Here is a 22,124-nt window from a genome sequence, read left to right on the forward strand (position 1 = left end):
AAATTTAGGGTATGATGAATAAAAATCTTGGAATAAACTGATTTTCATGATCTGAATTGTTTGCTAGCATCTACAGCTGATCAGGGATACTTATTCTGGGATTCTTGGATGGCTTTTCAGACTGCACAGACATTCCAAAATGTGCTAAGTTCATGCATGTATGTATGTATGTTCTTCCATGGAGTGTGCTCATAGCCATATCGTAATCTTAATTGAGTTTATGGATTCTAAAGTATTAACTTCCCTCATAGCCTGTAGTGCTAATGCTGCGATTATCTAGTTTTTCTGGCATAATGTTTATCCACATGGGGACATATTAAAAGCTTGTAGTTGATGTCCTATTGGTTGGCGTGGATCCTCTAAAAGGAAAGGACAGATCACACAGAAGTACCATCTCCCTGCTCACCACTCGCTGCACCCCTATCCGCGACTCATGTCATTTGGGTCCCCAACATCCTCTCATCCTCAGTCGCTGGTGCCTATTTCTAGGCCATGACAACTGTGGCTGACAGTTCTGGTCACCATGCTGAGCCCTACCTAGACCCAGCTGCTGTCCTTGGTTGACTGTGTCTGCCCTTAATTGTTGGTTCGTTTTGGTGCTGGGCTGTCATTTTTCGTGTTTGTTATTTCCATTGGGACGGGTGTTTTACCAGCGTTCCAGCCTCCCCTCTGGTTTGTTCCTTCTAATTTTGTGTTGGAGTGGGTCACTGGATAACCTGGCTTGTCAGAATTATTTATTGTATGAGGCATTGAGTGAGTGGGGGGCCTGAGGGTGCCAACAGTAGAGTGATGTACTTTGACTTTGTGACAGCTGTTCTTGACAGTCAGTGGTGGTTTTTTTCCCCTTACTATTTGGTTTTGAAATTTGAGTTGTAGAGGGTAGCTGGGACTAGGTTATGTCCCTGTGTAAGTGAAGGCATCCACAGGGAAGCTCTAATTCTTTTGGAATTGTCACAGATTCAGCATGAGTGATTTCTTTCCTTGTATAGGTTTATTTTTTGTATTTCAATTAAAAATGTTTTGGAAGCGCTTTCTAAAGCTACTATAATAAAACATGGAAAAAAGCTTTAAAGTGTTAGATATTCCCTTGCTTGCTTCCTGCCTCTTGCTGGGTGAATGTTTCATTTGATGTGGCTGGTACCCCTCTCTGTTGGTCATTAGGTTGCGCCCAACGATGAAGCTGTGGTGACGCTGTTATGTGAATGGGCCGTGAGCTGCAAACGGTCTGGCAAGCACAGGGCCATGGCTGTGGCAAAACTCCTGGAGAAGAGGCAAGCAGAAATTGAGGCAGAGGTAGGTTCCATTTTCTTTCTGCTTGTTGAATGCCGTAATGTAAAAATACTGTTTGGGGGAAGATCATTTTCTCTTACCCTCATTATGTTATTCTTTTACTCTTGAGGAAAAAAGGGAGGATGTAAAAATTCACATAAGGAAGATTCTTATAGTAGCATCTCTCTAAATTGATGCAGCCATTTATATTCTGGACTAATTTAAAAATGGTATCTTTTCAAATAAAACTTTAGGCTGGGCACAATGGCTCACACCTGTTATAATCCTAGTTTTTGGGAGGAGAAGGCAGGAAAATCTCTTGAGCCCAGGAGTTTGAGGCTGCAGTGAGCTTATGATGGTGCCACTGTACTCTAGCCTGGTTGATAGAGTGAGACTCTGTCTCTAAAAAAGTAAATAAATAAAAGATAAAATAATACAATTTTAGCATCTGATTTCGAACAAAGAAATTTCTTTGCTATATTGAAATATGCGTACACACAACATACACACACATGTGCAATATACATGTGCACATGTGTATAAGATATACCAACTTTTATGAAATTTAGAACTACATATTTTAGTGGATTTGGATATACTTTCTTGAGGCAGTTATGATTATGATATTATAAATACCAATTTGTATTGCTTTTGAGATTATATTCTGGCCCCAGAGAGAGCAATTAAAGCCTTGGAAGTAAATTATAAGGGAAAAAGCAAAACTAAGTTCGTCAACATTAGCTTTTGTTGAGGGAAATTTTCTAAGCAGGCCTTCCTTTCTGCCTGTGACTGTTAGCAGGGATGGCTATGGGGAATGTGTGTATATCATCTGACCAGGTCCTTGTCATCTCTCACCTGGCAACTTTGAGGCATCTTACCTCATCTCTCTGCTTCCTCTACACAGCAACTGCCGATCTTTTCGAAATGTAAATAGATCACATTGTCTCCTTACTGATACTCTCTGTGGCTCCTGACTGTAGCCTTTGCAGCATCTCCTGAGCTACCTTTTCCACCTCATCTTGTGCCCTTCTCCCCAGGGTCACAGCTCCATTCACCTTGGTACTTCTACTCCTTCAATACACAAAACACACTGTCACCTTGAGGCCTCTGCTCTTGTTGTTCCTTCTAGGTTGCAGACTGTTCCCCAGTCTTTGCGTGGCCAGCCTCTTCCTGGCATTCCCATCTCAAGAAGTGTACCTTCCTTTCCAGCATTCCCAGCTCAACATGTGGCACCTGGGGAAGGTCTTCCATCACCACGTGGTCAAAGTTAACAGCGTTCTACCCCTCAAGCACTCTTTCTCACGTCACTGTTTTTACTTTCCTTGTTGCAGTGCACATTTATCTAGTTAATCTGCTTATTGTTTAATACCTACCTTCCCCCTCTAGAAGGTGAGCTGGACAGCAGAAAGCTCACTCATCTTGTTCAGTGTTGTGTCCTTGGCACAGAATAGTGCTCACTGCATAGTAGATGCTCAGAAGGTATTTGTTGCATGACTGGATGAGCCTTAGCTGGCTCTCTGTGTTGCTGATATTACACCTCCTTCTTGTGAAGCTAGTAAAAATGAAATAGGAAGAACATTTTATAGACATTTTTCTCTTCCTGTTAGGAAAGTTGTATTCACCAAAAACGAAAGATCATATTGTTGAAACTGGGGCTTGAAGATATTAATGTTAAGGTGTAAGCTAAATGACCCATTGAACAGTGTGCAAATTAAGAAAAGCCTTTCATTGCTTTTCTTCCATACATTATGAATAGTTGGACTATTCTGTGGTGAATTGCAGTCCATAAACTTCAGCAGCTAAAATGAAATTTCCCAAATATTTCATTGCTCCTTCTGTATTGCATATGTGTTTTTTTACACTGCTTTTCTCCTGCCTCTATTCCAGACATACAAACATACACATTCCACTTTTAGAAGAGGTTCATATATAGATTACCTTGTAATTTTAATAGCCTAAATGTATCTATATCTAAAAATGTATTTTTCAGAGATATTTAAAATAATTGATTTTTTGTTAAACATCACCATCTTTAAAATTTGACCTTCACAAAGAGAAAATAGATTGGAAAAATAATGATATTCTTAACATAATTAATATCTTGATATTAAAGAGTAATGAAAATGGGAATGATCAAAGGAATATAACAAAGAATAGAAAACAAGGTTCTGGTCCTGTGTAAGTTCTGTCTTTAAGAAAATAGAAGTTAAATAACTTCCCTAGAGGTACTTCATGAACTGTGGACATTCCCAGAGGTTCTGAGAGATCTTATTGGCGGAATGTGATGAGTAAGTGAAAGAATATTGTTAGGGGAATTATGTTAGCATTCTCATTTGATACCATGTTTCTCCAAAAACACAAATAAACCCTTCTGACAAAAACAGTTCAATAATATATGCCCCAATATTTTCCAGGGAGAATACAGTTAAACATGAACTATTTAAAAATGAAGACAACCTCAAATTATTTTTAGCAATTTTGCATAGGGATAATGAATAGTTTGTTGTACCATAATATATTTAGTGGGCACTCATGTAATACTGTGCAGAGTTTATAATTCACATGAATAAATGTTTTTCAGGGGTGTTTTTGAAATCCTTTGAGTGTTCTGGGGTAGTTTTTTCCAACTTTTAGAAATTATATTCACCTCTCTACGGCCATACCACCCTGAACGCGCCCGATCTCGTCTGATCTCGGAAGCTAAGCAGGGTCAGGCCTGGTTAGTACTTGGATGGAGAAATTATATTCACCTGAGGTGCATGGTCCCTTAAATAAGTACAGACATATCAATTAATATTACATGTTTTACCTGAGCACTTAAATGCTAATAAAAAATTAACAAATTCATGATCTGTTATGACTATACTTCTGTAATTAACTTTGTTATTTATTTTTAATCTGTAGAGATGTGGTGAATCAGAAGTCTTAGATGAGAAGGAGTCTGTTTCTTCATCCTCTCTTGCTGGATCCAGTTTGCCTGTTTTCCAGAATGTGCTGTTAAGGTTTTTAGATACACAGGCCCCCTCTTTGTGTAAGTAGAGAAAACTCTTTGCCTCTAGATCTTAAATAAGGGATTGATCTTTTTTTTTTTTCTGATTCCTTTTTTAAAAATTTAGATCTTATTTAATATTCTTGGCACTGAATATAATGTATGTTTTACTGAGCAAAATTTTGTGGCATGTTTTTTAATGGAGACTTTTAGGCAATTTTAAAATCAGTCAAGCTTCAAACACTTTAAAATAATTGTTAAAAGTCACCTCACTCCTTCATGTAAGGAAGTAAGGTCTTGTGACATTTGTCTGTATATTGAATGTGATTTGGAATTTTCTCTTTTTTAGTAGTTTTCTGTATGTCTGATTTTCTAGTTCCTGCTCTTAAACATGGGAGTGGGGGGGAATCAAGCAACAGTACTCTATAGCCAGAGACATGGTACAAGGAAGTAATTTATAGATGCCTGGCTGCTTCTCTACACTCTCTGGGATGTTTATGTCATCTCAAGCTCTTTTTTTTGCCTTTTTAGTGAGGAGTTGAGGGTTTCTGAAATAAACAGCCACCCAGTGGGTTCAGACTGTGGGTGAACACTTTTGAAATATTTTGTGAGCTATGTAGGCTTGAAATTATTCTGAGATTTTCATATGACAAAATGCAACAGGGAGGATCTTAAGATAACAGAAAAATGGCAAAAAGTCAAAAGCAATAGAAAGAGGGAGAAAAAGGTTGGGGAGGAGGAAGATGCTTGTGAAGAAAGAGGTAAAGCAACAACAAACTGTACTCTTCTGAGTCCTCTGAGGAGGGGCCTCATTTTGGGTTGAGTGAGACCTGCAGGTGAGGTTCTTTGAGACAAAGGGCTCTCTCAGTTATTTGGTGGCTTCCAGGCTAGAAGGAGAGCAAGCTCTGGAGCTAATCTAGTGGTTGGAATATAGGGAGGAGTAATTCATGGAAAAGGAAGCAGAAAAGTGAAAGGACTGAAGAGATCCCTGATAGCAGAAAATATATTGTCAGGCATGAAGTTAGCAGTTCTAACTTACCTTGTACCCTGGGGGAGACAGACATTTGCCCTTTGCTTCCCTCGTTTCTTCCCCATTCTTGTTCTCTCTTTAGGAAAAACTCCTTACTCCTGTGTCTTTGCTAGTTCATCTCATTTACTATCTGTCAGAAAAAGCTGATCTGTTCCTTGAAAGAGCCTGCTCATCACCGAGTTTGGTAGTGAGCAAGAGGAAACATTTAGGTTCAAGGTTTAGGGAACTGAGCTTAATGTTCCTTGGATAAATGTGTCTCCTATTGGTGTTTGTGAATGTGATGGTACCAAGGATTGAGCTTTGCAGGTTCATCTTACAAATTTTGAATCTTATCTTAAAGGTGTAGTCACAAAACTTTAGAGTGCAGTGACAATATTGAAAGTCATAATGTGAGTTAAATAGGCTAGTTATGAATAAAAATAATCTGCAGAGCTCCATCTTTGTGTTCTTTTTATTCAGTTGTTCCTTTTTCTTTTCCGTGGATCCTGCTTACATTTTTTTCAAACACCATTTAAATTGCGGTTCAATTGTAAAATCTCCTTTGAAAATGTGCACCCATATTCTCACAACTGCACAGACCCACTCAAGCTAGAAAAAGCAGTCATGAACTGTTTTATTAGTAAAACCAGAGGACAGCAGTCTAGTCCTGCTGTATTTTTTTCTGATCCTGAAATTTTGCTTTTTTACATTAATACTTGAATGGGTATTAAGGACTACTATCTTTTTTTTTTTTGAGATGGAGTTTCGCTCTTGTCACCTAGGCTGGAGTACAGTGGCACGATCTTGGCTCATTGCAACCTCTGCCTCCTGGGTTCAAGCGATTCTCCTGCCTCAGCCTCCCGAGTAGCTGGGCTTACAGGCACCCACCACCATGCCCAGCTAATTTTTGTATTTTTGGTAGAGACGGGGTTTCACCATATTGGCCAGGCTGGTCTCAAACTCCTGACCTCAGGGGATCTGTCCACCTCAGCCTCCCAAAGTGCTGGGATTACAGGTGTGAGCCACTGCACCCAGCCAGGACTACTATCTTTAAACTTGTAATCATGTTTACCATACTGGATATTTTTCAATTATGGTGGGACAATCAAAACCTGCCTGTCAGTTCTGCCCAAAATGCTAGTGCCTCAGTAAATCTTCCAATAGATCTTTTTTTTCCCCAAAAAAGTTGATTGTGAAAAGTAATGAAAATATTAAGCCTTAGTAATTAGTTTTTTTCTACCACCTGCTCAAGGAATTCTTGATTGAATTTGTTTCTCTATAGCGGACCCAAACAGTGAATGTGAAAAGGTGGAATTTGTGAACCTGGTGCTGCTCTTCTGCGAGTTCATCCGCCATGATGTCTTCTCCCATGACGCATACATGTGTACCCTCATATCTCGAGGAGATTTGTCAGTCACTGCCTCAACTCGGCCGCGGTCACCAGTAGGGGAAAATGCAGATGAACACTATTCAAAGGACCATGATGTGAAAATGGAGGTATGGCCCTGGATATGATGCCCCACTCCCCCAGAAACTAAACTCTACTGGGAACCATGTTCAAATGGGTCATGTAGTGGTAGAAGAGTGATGGCTTTTTGTTGTATTCTTTTGCCCCAGTGGTTATTTATCTCTACTTCTCAAGCAAGAAAGATATTTACACTGTAGCTTCTTATGTCTTCCAGAATTTCCCTTTGGATACTATAAAACTGTAATGAAAATAATCTGACAGGCCATAACATTTTTCATAGGATTGGAATTATATACTTTCAGTTCTAGATGTTTCTAATCTCTAGTTTTTCTTTAACATTGTGTCTCAAAACTGGACTTGTTTTGACCTTTAAGTGTCAGCTGAGTTTTCATTCTAAGAATCGTCTTTTCCCTAATGTATCATTCATTACTTATATCACTCTTTTATTCATAATGGGAAATTCTTTGTTAGTCACAACACATATTTTCATTTCAGTTAATTAAAAGTTTAATCTCTGTTTCTCAAATGTTATAGAAGTGTCCTTTTCAACAAATTATTTTATGCTATGAGTGTGACTTTATAATTTTCTGCCAAATTCTGGTATTTTGGATATTGTTCCAGATACTTACTGAAATTTTCAAGGCAAAAAAGATGGAGGTGGTGATAGGGAGTTATAGAAAATGACGAGAACTTGAGACAATTGCTTAAAAACTGACAGTTTAGCCTGGGCACGGTGGCTGATGCCTGTAATCCCAGCACTTTGGGAGACTGAGGCGGGCAGACCACCTGAAGTTGGGAGTTTGAGACTAGCCTGACCAACATGGAGAAACCCTGTCTGTACCAAAAATACAAAATTAGCCGGGCGTGGTGGCACATGCCTGTAGTCCCAGCTACTCAGGAGGCTGAGGCAGGAGAATTGCTTGAACCCGGGAGGTGGAGGTTGCAGTGAGCCGAGATTGCGCCATTGCACTCCAGCCTGGGCAACAAGAGCAAAACTGTCTCAAAAAAACAAACAAACAAACAAACAAAAAACACCTCACAGTTTAGGCATATACCATTATTATTTTTTAAAACAGTAGCTATACTTACAATTAAAAACCTGGTATTAGAATTGCAAACATGGATTCATAGTTCATACTGTTAAGGCTTGTTTTCAAAATGGTGTCGAGTTAAAAATATTTAAACACTTTTCTTAATTTATTGACAGTAGCAATTACAAGGCTAAAAACTGAAGTTCCTTTACCTGTTTACATGTTTTCTATCCTCCTGCTTTTTCTTTTCTATTCTATAGATATTAAAGTGTCTTATATTTCAGATATAGTCTTATATTTTTCTTAATAAGAAGAGTTGGTTAAAGTATGTGATGGGAAATAGCCCAAGAAAGGAAATTGTGGACACTTGTTTTTAATCCGGATGTTTGTGTGCTCTTCTCTTAAAATATCATGGAAGTTAAATTTTCTCATGATGAGGGAAAAGAATGTGACTGTTCGTAGCAAGGCATGCCTTAAAGCTTCCTTCAGTTTGCGGGGAAGAAAACAATACGGGGAACAAAAGACAGCGATGGTTAAAAATCCCACTGTCATGTTTTAGCTTCAGTTTCTTGATGAACTCCAAAACTTACAATGTTACTTTCTTTCTCTGGCGATTATCAGGAACAGAGTATTATGGCGCATATGGGCATTGACTCAGGAACCACTAACATTTTTGATGAAGTAGACAAGAGTGACTTTAAAACTGACTTTGGTTCGGAATTTCCAGTAGGTTCAATCTTTGATTCTTATTGACAATTAAGAATTAACCCGCTCCCATCCCAGCCTGTCTCTATCCTTCTGTGTTCTCAGAATGACTTGCACATTTGTGATATGTAATCTTGCCATATTCTTCCTTTGGTACAATTATCATCTGACACAATTGGGTCATCCTCAGTTTTGGTTGCATGGCCTACTCTGTAAATTCTAACACTCCTGTCCTCCTAGTTGGCTAACTTTTTTGTTCATTTTGAGCTCATCATCATCTCATTAATGCGTGAATGTAGTTTCACGATGACAGTCCATGTTGATTTGCTATGTATATGTTCAGCTTCTATATAATAGCTTTGGTGGCTTTGGGCCTATTATACATTCTTCTACTTTATTTCAATATAATTATAATGTGTTCTTTCTCGTGAATCACAATATATAACTTTAAAAAAAATTGTTTGGAGTACAGACCAAAACCTTTATGTCTATTATTCATTAGTCTTACTAGTTTATTATTATGTATATGTTTCTGTACGAAATGTAGCCCTACGAGAAAAACACTTACCCATAATTCTGCTTTTATCTTTAGCTTTCCAGGTAGTGTAGACACATTTCTTATGTGTGTGGTTGTCATTTTCTCATCTACAAAATGGAGGGTGATGCTCACAGATTCGTACTGATCTGAATATGAATTTTGTGGAAATTAACAAAATTTCTTCATATTTTTTTGCTAAGTGGTTAAGTAGGAAAAGGTGTATAAGTGTCTTACGTGTGTGTTTTGGTATGTAGCACTGTGGTTTGGTTTTGCTGGCTTTCATTTACAATCTCCAACATTTGTTTTACATGACTTAGATTTTTTCTCCTATGCCTGGAGAATCCTGTGAGAATGCCAACACTTCCTTGGGCAGAAGAGTGTCAGTTAATTGTGAGAAGTTGGTGAAGAGGGAAAAGCCAAGGGAATTAATTTTTCCATCTAATTACGACCTCCTTCGCCACTTACAGTATGCAACACATTTTCCTATACCTCTGGTAAGTCATTGCTTCAGTTAATCTATACCCTGATTATTTTATTATAAGATCAATAACTGTTGAACGTCAGATTATTCAACTGTATTCTTGACTAATAATGATAGCAGGTGAGTTTTTTGCATTTGCTCCTGCTTCTGTTCTAATTCTGATCTTAAGCTTATGTACTGAGGTTGTCCGAATTTGTAGTGATATTAGTGACTAATTAGATTTAGAAAATGAAATTTTCTATATTAGTATCCTTTTATTAAAGAGCATTTGAGTCACTGCAGGTGATGTCTAAATGTGTTTTTTTTCTTTTCTTTTTTTTTTTTTGAGATGGAGTTTCATTCCTGTTGCCCAGGCTGGAGTACAGTGGCACGATCTTGGCTCACCACAACCTCTGCCTCCCAGGTTCAAGTGATTATTTTGCCTCAGCCTCCCGAGTAGCTGGGATTACAGGCATCTGCCACCACGCCTGGCTAATTTTTTGTATTTTTAGTAGAGACAGGGTTTCACCATTTTGGGCAGGCTGGTCTCGAACTCCTGACCTCAGGTGATCCGTCCGCCTAGGCCTCTCAAAGTGCTGGGATTACAGGCGTGAGCCACCGTGCCAGGCGTAAATGTGTTTTAATTTGAAAGTAAATTTGCTGAGTAGCTTTTATGTGCACTATATTATGGTAGGTACTTCTAGTCAGTAAGAGTTTTGAGGCATAGGAAAGACGGGAGACAAATGTCAGCAAGAATTTTGAGGCATAGGAAAGACGGGAGACAAACATCTATAAATGGCAAGCACTCAAATACGTGCAATAATTGAGTAAAAACACAAATTCTTACTGGAAGGTGAGCCAGTTGACATTTCTGGGCCCCTTCCACTCTCAAAGAATGAGTATTGGAGAGAACAAGAGTATTTTAGTTGAAAAATTGGGTAAGACTTCATAGAGGCTTGTACAAGATAGGCTCAGATTTGGACTGGTTGAATTTAAGAATTGTATAGCAAATGGGAAATGCTTGGCAGGAAATTTACCATTTGACTCTTAGCAAAGTGATGTGCTTTATTCTAAAGGGTAACAAAATTGGTTTCTTAATATTAGAAATAAAAATTGGGTCAAAATTTGAAATAAAAAGTTTATTCTTGGCTTCACTAACTTTTTTTCTGGATTTTTATTTTAAGTACAATTTCAGGGAGTCATTTTTTTCATTGGGTGTTACTTTTACATATAAAAAGCATAATTGGGCCGGGCGTGGTGGCTCATGCCTGTAATCCCAGCACTTTGGGAGGCCGAGGTGGGCGGATCACGAGATCAGGAGATCGAGACCATCCTGGCTAACATGGTGAAACCCCGTATCTACTAAAAATACAAAAAATTAGCAGGCCTGGTGGCGGGCGCCTGTAGTCCCAGCTTCTCAGGAGGCTGAGGCAGGAGAATGGCGTGAACCCCGGAGGTGGACCTTGCAGTGAGCCGAGATCACACCACTGCACTCCAGCCTGGGCGACAGAGCGAGACTCTGTCTCAAAATAGAAAAAGTAATTGTAGATGTATTACATTACTTTCTGGGTATCTTCTAGGAGTTTTTATCAGCAAAACAAAGTATTCTGTTAAGTTATTTATTTATTTATTTATTTTGGTATTTTGGAATATCTCCTGAAATGACTTTCAAAATTACCAAACCCATTTATTTTTTTCTTATTACAGTTAAAAGTCTCTTTTTTTTGTAATTTTTCTATGTCCAGGGCCATTTCAAAACTTGTCAAATTATCAAACCCATATTTTTTTCCTTATTACAATTAATCCATTTTTTGTTAATTTTTCTATGTCCAGGGATATGTCAAAACTTGCCAAAGTTTGTTCTTATTTATCACTGCCTGAATAATATCTGTGCTTTTCTACTGTTACCTACAGACATTATTCATTTATAATATAATGGAATAATCTCACAGTTTATTTAGGGGAGCAGAAAGGGTAGCCTTATATTTTAGAGATGTATCCTGAAGAATTTATAGATGAACTATCATGATGTCTGGGATTTGTTTTTAAAATATTCTGGGTAAAAAAGGGAGACAATATTAACATCCGGAGTTTATTTAATAGTAATATACCAATGTTAACTTCTTAGTTTCACCAAATGTACTGTGGTTCTCTTAAGTCATTTACATTAGAGAAAACTGGCTGAATGGCGTATGGAACTCTCTGTACTATTTTGCAACTTCTCTGTAAATTGGAAATTACTCTAATAAAAAGTTTATTTAAAAGAAAGAATTAAGGGGGGTGATAAATTAAGCAAAGATGGCAAAATGTTGAAAGTGTTTGAAACTGGTTGAATGGTTGAGGGTTATGTGTTCCTTTCTTGGGTAAACAGAGCTTTGCATGTCTCTCTCCCAGGTGTCTGGGTGTCAGAGCTGGACACTAAGCCTCAGCTTCTTTATTCTGTTGTTCCTGTGACCTTGGTTTTACAGCCTTTCCCTGCATTTAACATTCTACTTCCTTGGAAGAAAGAGCTTAAATGATTTTCAGTGACCACATGTCATAATGAATCATGAGATAATTTAACTATAACAATTCATGAAAGAACTGCTAGACAATTGATATTGTAGGATACATTTTTTAATAGCCTTCCACCACTGGTTGCCCTAAACTCCCTGTTACCATGAGTTCAATTCAGAAGAAGCCAAAGGATATGCTAATATAACACTGACTTTAGGAATGCTACTGTCTGTTTTTTTCCCCTTAATAAAAAGAGAAAATCTGACTAGCTTCTCATTGCATGTGAGGAGACTATAAAAATATGGTTAAGAAAAGTGTTTTCCATGTCCCCATCTGTCATATGGGGCCCTACTAAATGAAGACCAAAGAGAAGAGGACTAAAGGGGGCTTGACCAAAGATTCAGAAAAAATAGTTTCATGATGCTATTCTGTGAATAATACTTGATCTGCCCATTAGTGAACCATGTTTCCTAGACTACCAGCAAACACAGGTTCTAGTGGATAGGCATTCTACAGCCTGCAACTGAGGTAAGTCATTTACACTGTGTCAGATGTGTGAGGCTGCTGGAGTTTCTGTCATTATCATTAGCTAGCTAGAATTGTATAGCATTATCTTGTTGTATGTTTTGTAATAGGCACTTCATGCATTTTCTCATTTATTATTCACTGCAGAGTCAGAATATTTTTATGGAATTGTAGATAGGATTTTCAAGCTTTAGAAAATAATTTGTGAAATGCAAAAATAAGTTTGGAATCAAACTTGTTTTCCTAGCTTTCAGGAACACCATTTCTTAATCATTGCAGCTAATGCAAATGGATTTACCAGCGGTTTTTATATGGGCTTATTTTACTAATGAAATAAAAAACACAAAGTCATCATGTATGCTTATCTAAATTTTTCCAATATTCTTTTTCCTAATAAGTCTTTTATTTAATGCTGTGTATTCTTTCTGCATCACCAGCAGTGGAGAGAATTTGATCAGAGTTGTGACTCTGAGAGCTGGAGTCAGCTTATACTTTATTGTGATTTATTTATTTACTTATTTATTTGAGACAGAGTCTCGCTCTTTTTGCCCAGGCCGGAGTGCAGTGGCGCAGTCTCAGCTCACTGCAACCTCTGCCTCCCAGGTTCAAATGATTCTCCTGCCTCAGCCTCCCAAGTCGCTGAGATTACAGGCGTGCACTATCACAGCAGGCTAAATTTTGTATTTTTAGTACAGAGGGGGTTTCATCATGTGGGCCAGGCTAATCTCTGACCCTTGACCTGAGATCCGCCCACCTCAGCCTCCCAAAGTGTGTGAGCCACCACGCCCGGCTGGAGTCACCTATACTTTAAACTGGGGCCCTACGTGGAGTCAGGTTCATCTTTCTGGACCTGGGTGGCACTGAGTAGCTCAGCCTGTGCTACATTCCTAACACGGCCTTGCTATGTGAAGTCAGTGTATCTGTTTTATAAAGACCATCTGACTGGTGCTGTTTTACCATTGATGTGCTATCGATGTGATTTTCTAGTTCCAAAACACTAGTTTCAGTAGTTAGTATAACTTAACAACTCCCTCTGAAATGTTACAGGGCCTCTGTGTTTCATGTTACTTCAAAATAGAAATGAGAAGTCACTAAATGTATTATTACTAACATCAGGAAGCCTTTATTATAACCTACAGATAGAATATAATTACAAATAATACATTAAAGATTGTCTGTATTTTTCAAGCCTTTTTATAAATAAAAGCTTTTGGTTATTGTGTTAGAAAAAAATTCGACATTAAAAATTGGAGGAGTAATGAGTTGAAAGATTACCATCTTTTGAAGTGATGGATTAGAAATAAAATAGGCACAAGTTGTTTTATGTAAGCTGCATTTTTTAAAAGTAATCTGAAAGGCTTTAAAATTATGTTGCTGGTGGGCTTTCTGGTAACTTACATGGAAATTATTTTTTATATTTTTATCAAGAAGTCAGTTCCAGGCATTTAAATGAATAACTCATGAATACCTTTGGGTCTATGTCATGGACCTCTTTTGGATTTCAAGGATATTGCAGGATTTTACATTCGTTCAATGAGACTCTTTAGTTTTTTGTACAAATATTTGGGTTAATGAGTAGCAGCAAGCCTAACAATAAAGCTTGACTTGCATTTAGAAACAGGATTTCTAAGTAAACCTGTCCATATTTGCTAGCTAACTGTATTTTTTCGTACTGAGTTGTTTTTTTTTTTAAATCTTTCAAAGCTATAATTAACTTTATGGTCCAGTAAGGCCAGAATTGGTAGCACAAAAAATCCTGTCTTTTATGCATTATTTTCACATCTTAATTTTTCTTTCTGAGCCTTGGTCTCTTTAGGTGAGGCAAAAGTCTCAGTGACCTTTGAGCGGAATGCTTTTGAGAGGTGATAGTACAGGATAGGATCAAAGCACAGGTTCGACACAGCCAGGAGCAGTGTAGCCTCTTTGGCTTTGAAGAGTGAAATCCTGGTTGAGCAATCAGTTATGACTTCTGTCTGGCTGAGGGTATACGGGATTCGGACAATGTGGTAAGGAACAAAGCATATGATGTAGCCCGTGGTCACTAAAAGTATGTTGATGAGAGCCTTTTTCACATTTGGGTAATTTTCATTATCTTTGTTTCTGTAGAGCTGTCGAATTACAAGGCAATTGGATATTAAAATGATGGCTGAGAAATTTAAAAATATTGCTACACATATGAAATTTGTCAGCAAATGCCAATTTCTTCCAAATTCCTTTTTAAACTCCATACAACCCACATTTGACTTTTCCTTGATGTCTTTGATGGGAATCATCATATTTGGCACCATTATAAGAAGGACCATTAGCCACACAACGGTTGATATCATTTTGGCAAATCCGGGTTCTTGTATTCGGTAGATCTTGCAGCTGTGTGTCAGCTGAAGACAGCGGTCAATGCTGACAAATGCTAAGAAGATAATTGATAAATACATATTGATATAGATGAGGCAGGCTGTTACTTGGCAGTGGAATATCTTCAGCTTCCAAGGTGCCACACCCAAGTCAACAACAATTTTCACTGGTAATGCCAGAGTAAGCAGGAAATCGGCTGTAAGCAAATTAATTAAGTAGATGCTCACACACCTGTGATTCGTATTCTTCTGTATAAAAGCCCAGGTTGCAAAACAACTTCCAATAATTCCAACAAGGAAAACTAAATAAAAAAAATACGTGAATGGCTCCAGATCTTTATAAACTGGGCAGAAGAACGAACTGTTTGTCATCTTGAGGGAAAGTAAGGATGACTGCTTATTGAAAAGAAAAAATTTCTAAGACTCTGTAAAAGAAACAAGGAAAGGGAGGTTAGTAATTAAAATTAGCAACTATTTTCTTTAAAAGACATTGGTCTTCACAATACCGTTGTCTTTCTAGTTCTTAGAATTTTATTGGTGAACTTACCAGACCATATGGCCTGGTGAGAACATACTAGATTGTGAAGATGCCTGGGTTTTCCATTGTCTGATTTTGTGACTTTCAGGAAATCCCATGCAGGTTTGCTTTTGGTAGGGATATTTTCAACCTCAGGTTTTTCCATTCTGGTAGTTCTTGTTACCAGTTGGGTTGGAAGTTAGTTTGCAGAGGAGATAAGTGAACCGAGATTCTGAGAAGTAGAGAGAGGAAACTAGGGTTGTGGTTGAGCATGAAGAGCTTTCAATGAGGCCTTCTGGTTTTTTTCTTGTTTTAGTTTTTTGTTTTCCATAGATTCATGTGGCTCCTAAGGCTGGGAGAACCCAGGCTGACAGGGGAAGTAAGGAGTTGGTGGAAAATCTCCAGCCTGGTCGCAAGAGTCTGTCTCAAAAACAAACAGAAAAAAACCAAAAAAACAAACAAAAAAACCCACAACTACCAGAACATGGATGTATGTTCATTGGTTACAAAATCCTTGGAGAAAGATTTATTTATATTAGTATCAAAACATCTGACTTCAACACTTGAGTCGCTTTTTTTTTCTTTCATTGTGGGTTTTGAAGCAGTTAAAAGCCCAGAAGCATAAGACATACACTTAGAACTACTGTGATCACCACTGATAATGACAATGAAGTCTTGTCATGTCCCTCCCAAATCTGGAACATTGAGCGGGTTTGTAAGCTCAAGTTAAACTGATAGGGCTCCCTTTGACCTGGTCTATTCAAACTCACATGCTTAGAGCTAAGGGTACATTAGTAATCTTTCTGGTGCTGCCTGTTGGTGTGGGTCCCCCTTTTGCATATTAAACAATGTTCTTTTGTTTTAAAGACCTGAAGATTATTTTTGTATTTTAGCAAGGAAACATTTTATATTATAATACAACCTTTTTAAAAGAAGCAAATATAAGTTATAGTGACCAACATTGAAGGCCAGATCAGCTACTCTGTAAGTGCCTTTTAATAAGAGAATAAAACTTCTGACATCTTTCTAAATTTTAATTTCCCCAATTAATTAATGATCCTTTGTGTGCATTTGTAATGAAACAATATATGCAAACAGATGAATAAGGCAGATGTACACAAAGCTTTCTAAATTCAAGTGCTGCTTAGAGGCTACATGCCCTTTCTCTTTCCCTACCTGAGTTAGTACGTTAGAGTCCATGAATAATGTCATTCTTTACCAAACTCGATGAAAATAATTAAGCAGTTGGTTTGTATCTGGCACTATGCCAAATACTTTACATGTACTTATTTAACTTCTTATCATTTCCATAAGCTAGGTGTTGTTATTGTCCCTGCTTTACAGATGAGGAAATTGAGGCATAATGGGGTTACTTACCCAAGGTTGTGTAGCTGGTAAGATATAAAGCCAGGATTCCAGCTCAGTCAGTCTGATCTCAGAATCACATTCAAAACCACTCCAAAACACTGCCTCAGTAACAATAGTAAGATGATGATAGAAATGATAATGATTATTATTATATCTGCCAGTCTTTACTAAGGGCTTACTGTGTGGGCAGGAACTATGTTCTAAACAATTTTTATGTAATAAAGCTGAAATAAACTATTCATTTTTAACTTTTTACCAAAATACTAAGAATATAAGTTTAGGCTTTTCGTATATTTTGCTGTTTTATGCATACAACCACGCACACACACGCCGTACACACACTCTCTCTCTCTCTCTCTCTCACACGCACATTTAAAAACAAAACCTAGGCCCATCCAATAAGTTTAAACCAACTTTGCTCTCAAAGCTTCCATAACCTAGTTTCTCTCTACCATCTCTACTTACATCCCAGATTAAGATTGGGATTGGTGGGGTCTCTACTGTTCTGTGTACAGTTCCTTCCTGCCTTTATACTTTTGCATGTGATAGAAATTTTGGAGTCATAGGATTTTAAGGATGGATGGAAACTTTATCGATAGCCTGTAGTCTAATCCCCAAGTCAGTTGAGGAGATTGAGGGCTGGCACTGGTGTGTTCCTCAAGCTTTCACAGCATGTTCAGGCAGGACTAAGATCTGTTCTTATTGGTCATCTTCTAAGCGCTCTGCATTTATCCTTACTATTCCTGTATCCTGCTTATTCCAGAGCTTTAAGGAAGCTCCTCACATCTGAAAGCTACTCCAGGCTCTACCGATGTCCTTGGCGACCACGAATTTGGATAGTTACCATTTGTACCTTGGAATTTTGAACATACTTTTCTTCTTTATGTGAAAAACTAGTATTTGTGTGCATTGATACAGTGTCACATCTTTGCTTATTGTTACTTTCTAAGGCCCTAGGATTTTGGCTTACGCACTTTTATTTCAAGTATTACATAATAATGGTAACATAATGTGTTTCTTTAAGTGCTCCATTGCTTGCACAACTATAAAATAAGTCTGTTGTATCAATGAGACGTATATGGTAAAGAGAAGAATTAGAGTAATTTATTTTGATTAATTTTCTCTGTAGCTAGAACTGACGATATATACCGTACATGAATAATTTATCTGAAATGAATAACTAATCATTCAGTAATTCTCAAGAATCATGGAGCATCTCACATTTCTCACATTTGCGTTTGTGAACTTTTGTCTAAATTGCAGTGAGAAACAAATCTGTTTATTTAAAATTTTTGCTTATGTAAATTAGAGGTTAAACTATTGTATAATAACATCCTGTGTTCTGTGTCACAAGTTTGAGAACTAAGTGCTTAATAAATATTTTACCAGACAGTTACTTACCAGTGAAAATGTGAGATACTCAGAAGTAGTCCAGCAACAACAATACAAGATTTTAACTGTCTCTGTAGTTTGGATAGAGTGCCCATTGCTTAGAAAATAAATAAACTGGCTGGGCACAGTGGCTCACGCCTGTAATCCCAGCACTTTGGGAGGCTGAGGTGGGTGGATCACTTGAGGTCAAGAGTTCGAGACCAGCCTGGCCAACATGGTGAAATCCTGTCTCTACTAAAAATACAAAAATTAGCCAACGCGGTGGCGGGCACCTGTAATCCCAGCTACTCGGGAGGCTGAGGCAGGAGAATTGTTTGAACCCGGGATGTGGAGGTTGAAGTGAGCTGAGATCGCACCACTGCACTCCAGCCTGGGTGAAAAAGCGAGACTCCTCAAAAACAAAACAAAACAAAAACAAAATAAAAGCTTATTAGATTTTCTATGGGAATCACAGTGGAATCTTCTTGAAATCACCTATTGTAATGTTTATAGAGGAAAGTCATCTTAAGGCCTGTTGTTCCCTGTTGTGAAGATCTACAACATGGCCTCTATCCACCCAGTTATAAGATTGAGTTACTGAATAGTTATGCTCGCTCAGGTATTCAGTCTGGTGTCAATTATCCTGTCTTTTGGAGACAGATGAATGGGTTCATCAGATATAAGAAAATTATAGTGTCATTCACAGCTAGGACCTATTTAGAGTTTAAAAATTGATGCTTTTTTTAATACAGCTTGGCTTTTTCTACTTATAAGCCTTAAATACTGAAAAATCACAATTTTGTTTTCCACGGAAAAGCATTTGAATATATTAAGTGTTTAAAAAGACATACCTGGGGCTATCTTCTGTGAGCCTCAGCAAGCCTTGCTGCAAGTCTTCAGAGAAGCATGAGCTGTTTGGTTAGCCGCAGCAGTAGCAACCCCATTGCAGGCTGCTGGCTTTACTAAAAATTTCCTTTCCTTTTTGTGTGGTTTTAAAATGTTGCATATTGACGTAGATGAAACTGTGGTTTGCAAGTAGTTTAACTTTATGAAAGTCTCCTAAAGAAGTTTTTTTAATGTATACAATTTCATGTATGCTTTCTTAAGCAATTTATTTGTCATATTTTTTAGAGAAAAGATCTTCATTTAGTACCTAGCCTTTTTTTTTTTTAAAGTATCCAAGGTATGTTTTGTGTCATAATGATTTCAAAGAATATCACTCTTCATGCCTTGATGGGGATTAATAATTAAAGATATAAGGTGTTTAAGCAAATATTTTTTCAGTATATATAGTAACACAGCATTTCAAAGTTAAAATTTAAAAAATAGTTGCAGTTTTTATTCCTGCTGAGACACCTATTATTAAAAAAAGAAGTAAAAAGATGTGTTTTACAGAGTCAGCTAATGTATATATTTTATTTATCTTATTTTGTGTTCATTATAGAAAAATCTGGAAATAGAAATAAAAAAGGAACATCATTATGCAGAGAGATAATTACTGTTAATATTTTTGGTACATAAGTTTTAAATTTTTTCTATGCTTATGTATTTCCACTTAGATGTTATTCATACTATTTTATAGTTTATAATTTTTCATTGAAGAATATATTATATATTCAATTTATGAGATTAGACTTGTAATAAGTATTTGTCTGTTTGACTCAAACAGCCTAATGAATTGAAATAGTATTTAGTAATTAATAGATTGTGTGTAAAGGAACCCTACAGTGTGTATTTAAGTTGTTTGGTTAAATGTTCATTGTGTCTGTGGCAGAACTAACTGAATGTTTGAAAGAAGCCTAGCATGGTGGGGGACCTAACAAACATATTTTCAAGAGTTCTGAATTTTCTGGTTCAAAGTTGATGTGTAAATGCAAAGCCATTGCCTGGTTATTTAGGGTCTGGTTTCTTCTAATGCTTCATTGGCTTGGTAGGTGCTTTGGTTTCTTTTAATAATACTTGGTCAGTTTTCTAGATAAGAAAAAAGAAGATACCTTTCCAGGATCTAAAATTAATCTCTTGGTATTAGTTTTTAAAAAGAAAAATGTCTCAAAAGATGAAATGAGAAGTATCTAGCTAGGGAGAATTTAGGGAAAGTCTAAGGAGACTTTTGAAAAAAATGTAAAGATGCTTATGATGATATTGGTCACGTCTCAGGTATTCTGACATTCTCCCAAATTCACATAATTATTATTTTTGCCAGTGAAGACCATAAATTATAAACTATGAGGGAAAAAGCAAATGTTTCTCAAACATTTTATGTTAAGAACCACTGTGAGCTTCATCATCATAGTGCTAGGAAAGGATCTTTCTTTTAAGATATGTATGCTTCAACATTGTACAGGACTCACTGAAGAACATACTTGTAGAAAAGATATATTTGCAGACAAGTAAGTGAGAAGTGATCAGGGTTTACATCCACTGGAGGGTAGAGGAGATGAAAGGGAGAGAATTTAGAGATGAGTGGAGTTGACTGCAAACAGTGGTGAATGATTTTACCATGGCATGGAGAAAAACTGGGATGAAAGATTTTTGACAGTTTCTGTTTTGCTTTTTTTAGTTAGGTCTCTTTATATGTTTACTTCGCTGGTTCACTTTAAGGTTGTAGACACAATTGAAAAGTACAAACAATTGTACTTAAAAATCTACCCAGACCACAGTTTCTGTGTCTGGATTGCCAAATGTGAAAGCACTGAAGTGCCCTTGTTCTCAGAGTTCTATTTAATTTTTAGAATAGTGAGAATTAATCTTTTAATAGATGAATCATATTCCTCCTTCTGAGAATGAGCTCAGGCAACCTGGCTTTGTGTGGAAGTTTATTCACAGTGGAAATACATGTAGTTTTCATTTTTTAATGCTAGTTTCATTTGATTTTCTATAAGCCACTTTTTTCTATCTGTTTCACTGAGGACAAGTGTTTGTGACTGTACTTAGTGTTCCGGGAAGTTGCATGTCATCACTAATACACACCCAAGCGGGAAGAAGTGAGGTGAAGTTATTTTTCCCTTACCTTGGTCATGGCAGTACTTTTTGTTTAAGAAATAATCTATTCATTACTTATGAATATTTCATGGATATTTTGTATGTGTAAAATAAAAATTAAAGCTAAATTGTCCGCCAAGTTATGAATTGAGAAAGAAAATATTTTCTGTAGTCAACTCTCCTATCTATACAAAACGTGCTTTTGATTTTATTGAACACAAATACCAAACAACGGTATTTCAGTAGAAATACTTGCTTTGAATATTTAGCGTTTTTAAAATGTGCTTTTTCGGCATATCGTGGAAGCCATTTGAAACTAATGAGGAAGGGGAAAGCAAATGTTGGGGTCGGTGGTCACTGCCACAGCCAGGCACAGGTCTGAGGACTTGTTTTTGTTAAAACAAGCCATGAGATACAGGAGATTCTGCCTCTTACAGATGGGGAAACTGTGGTGCAGAGAAATTAAGGCCCACTCAAGCCTGCACAGTTAGATCCTGGCGTCCCAGCTCTTAGTTATGCTTCTTACAATGAAAGTGCTGGGGACAGTGATTACAATGGAGGCCATCAGGTCAGTCCAGTCCCCCTTCCCATTTAGTATTTGTAACCATTTGAATTTGCATGCCATTGGGTGGTAGAACAGTGTACCACTGTTCTTGCCTTCCTCATGGAGTTTTCAGCCTCTGGAATGTGAATTTGGGACGCTCTTACATCAAAATAATTTACAAATGGAAGATTTTTATGATCAGTCACTTCTGCCACAGCCTGTGCAACTCCAGTTCAGCCCTGTCTCTATAGCCGTTGTGCTTCAGGGTTATGTTTTGAAAGAAAATAATTTTTTTTTTTTTTTTTGCACATAATATTCTTTCCCACCTGGGCTAGCCCAAAGATTTTTTTCTGTGCTCTGAGATTGGTAGCTTTAAATCTGAGAGTGACTGATGTGATTAAGCAGTGTAGTTTTAAAGTGAAATGTAGACGTATGGTTTCCATGTTACTGTTTCTGTATTATTTAAATTCTGCCTTGTTTTTTTTTTCTTTACTGAAATGG

The 22,124-nt window shown here is 37.2% G+C and overlaps 2 protein-coding genes across 16 annotated transcripts in view; one reads left to right on the forward strand and one right to left on the reverse strand.

The window, feature by feature from the left end:
• Window positions 1–22,124, forward strand: part of MED12L (mediator complex subunit 12L) — a 346,021-nt gene that overhangs the window by 98,511 nt on the left and 225,386 nt on the right. For 9 of the 14 annotated variants that reach the window (XM_016942162.4, XM_009446695.5, XM_054681169.2 and 6 more), the window contains 4 exons: window positions 1,162–1,293; window positions 4,174–4,300; window positions 6,550–6,764; window positions 9,327–9,503. In XM_016942162.4, the coding sequence (XP_016797651.3) occupies window positions 1,162–1,293; window positions 4,174–4,300; window positions 6,550–6,764; window positions 9,327–9,503 (651 nt within the window). Of the gene's footprint in view, window positions 1–1,161; window positions 1,294–4,173; window positions 4,301–6,549; window positions 6,765–8,387; window positions 8,493–9,326; window positions 9,504–22,124 lie in introns of all 14 variants that reach the window. The other 5 variants (XM_009446694.5, XM_016942161.4, XM_016942163.4 and 2 more) reach the window with 1 other exon arrangement.
• Window positions 10,702–21,875, reverse strand: GPR171 (G protein-coupled receptor 171). Of its 2 annotated transcripts, XM_016942168.4 has the most exons (3): window positions 18,949–21,875; window positions 16,736–16,824; window positions 10,702–15,266 (listed from the first exon to the last, which is right to left on the reverse strand). In XM_016942168.4, exon 3 carries the CDS (start codon window positions 15,211–15,213, stop codon window positions 14,254–14,256), a length of 960 nt encoding a protein of 319 aa, XP_016797657.1. In that variant the 5' UTR covers window positions 15,214–15,266; window positions 16,736–16,824; window positions 18,949–21,875; the 3' UTR covers window positions 10,702–14,253. The 2 variants fall into 2 exon arrangements, with proteins under 2 accessions (XP_016797657.1, XP_063662382.1); XM_063806312.1 differs by lacking the exon at window positions 16,736–16,824.

This window comes from Pan troglodytes, chromosome 2, assembly GCF_028858775.2.
Source record: "Pan troglodytes isolate AG18354 chromosome 2, NHGRI_mPanTro3-v2.0_pri, whole genome shotgun sequence".
In the NCBI taxonomy this organism is placed as follows: domain Eukaryota; kingdom Metazoa; phylum Chordata; class Mammalia; order Primates; family Hominidae; genus Pan; species Pan troglodytes.

Bases quoted from the DNA above. Each gene is read 5' to 3' on its own strand.
- GPR171 (XM_063806312.1), bottom strand. From the start codon at position 15,213: ATGACAAACAGTTCGTTCTTCTGCCCAGTTTATAAAGATCTGGAGCCA.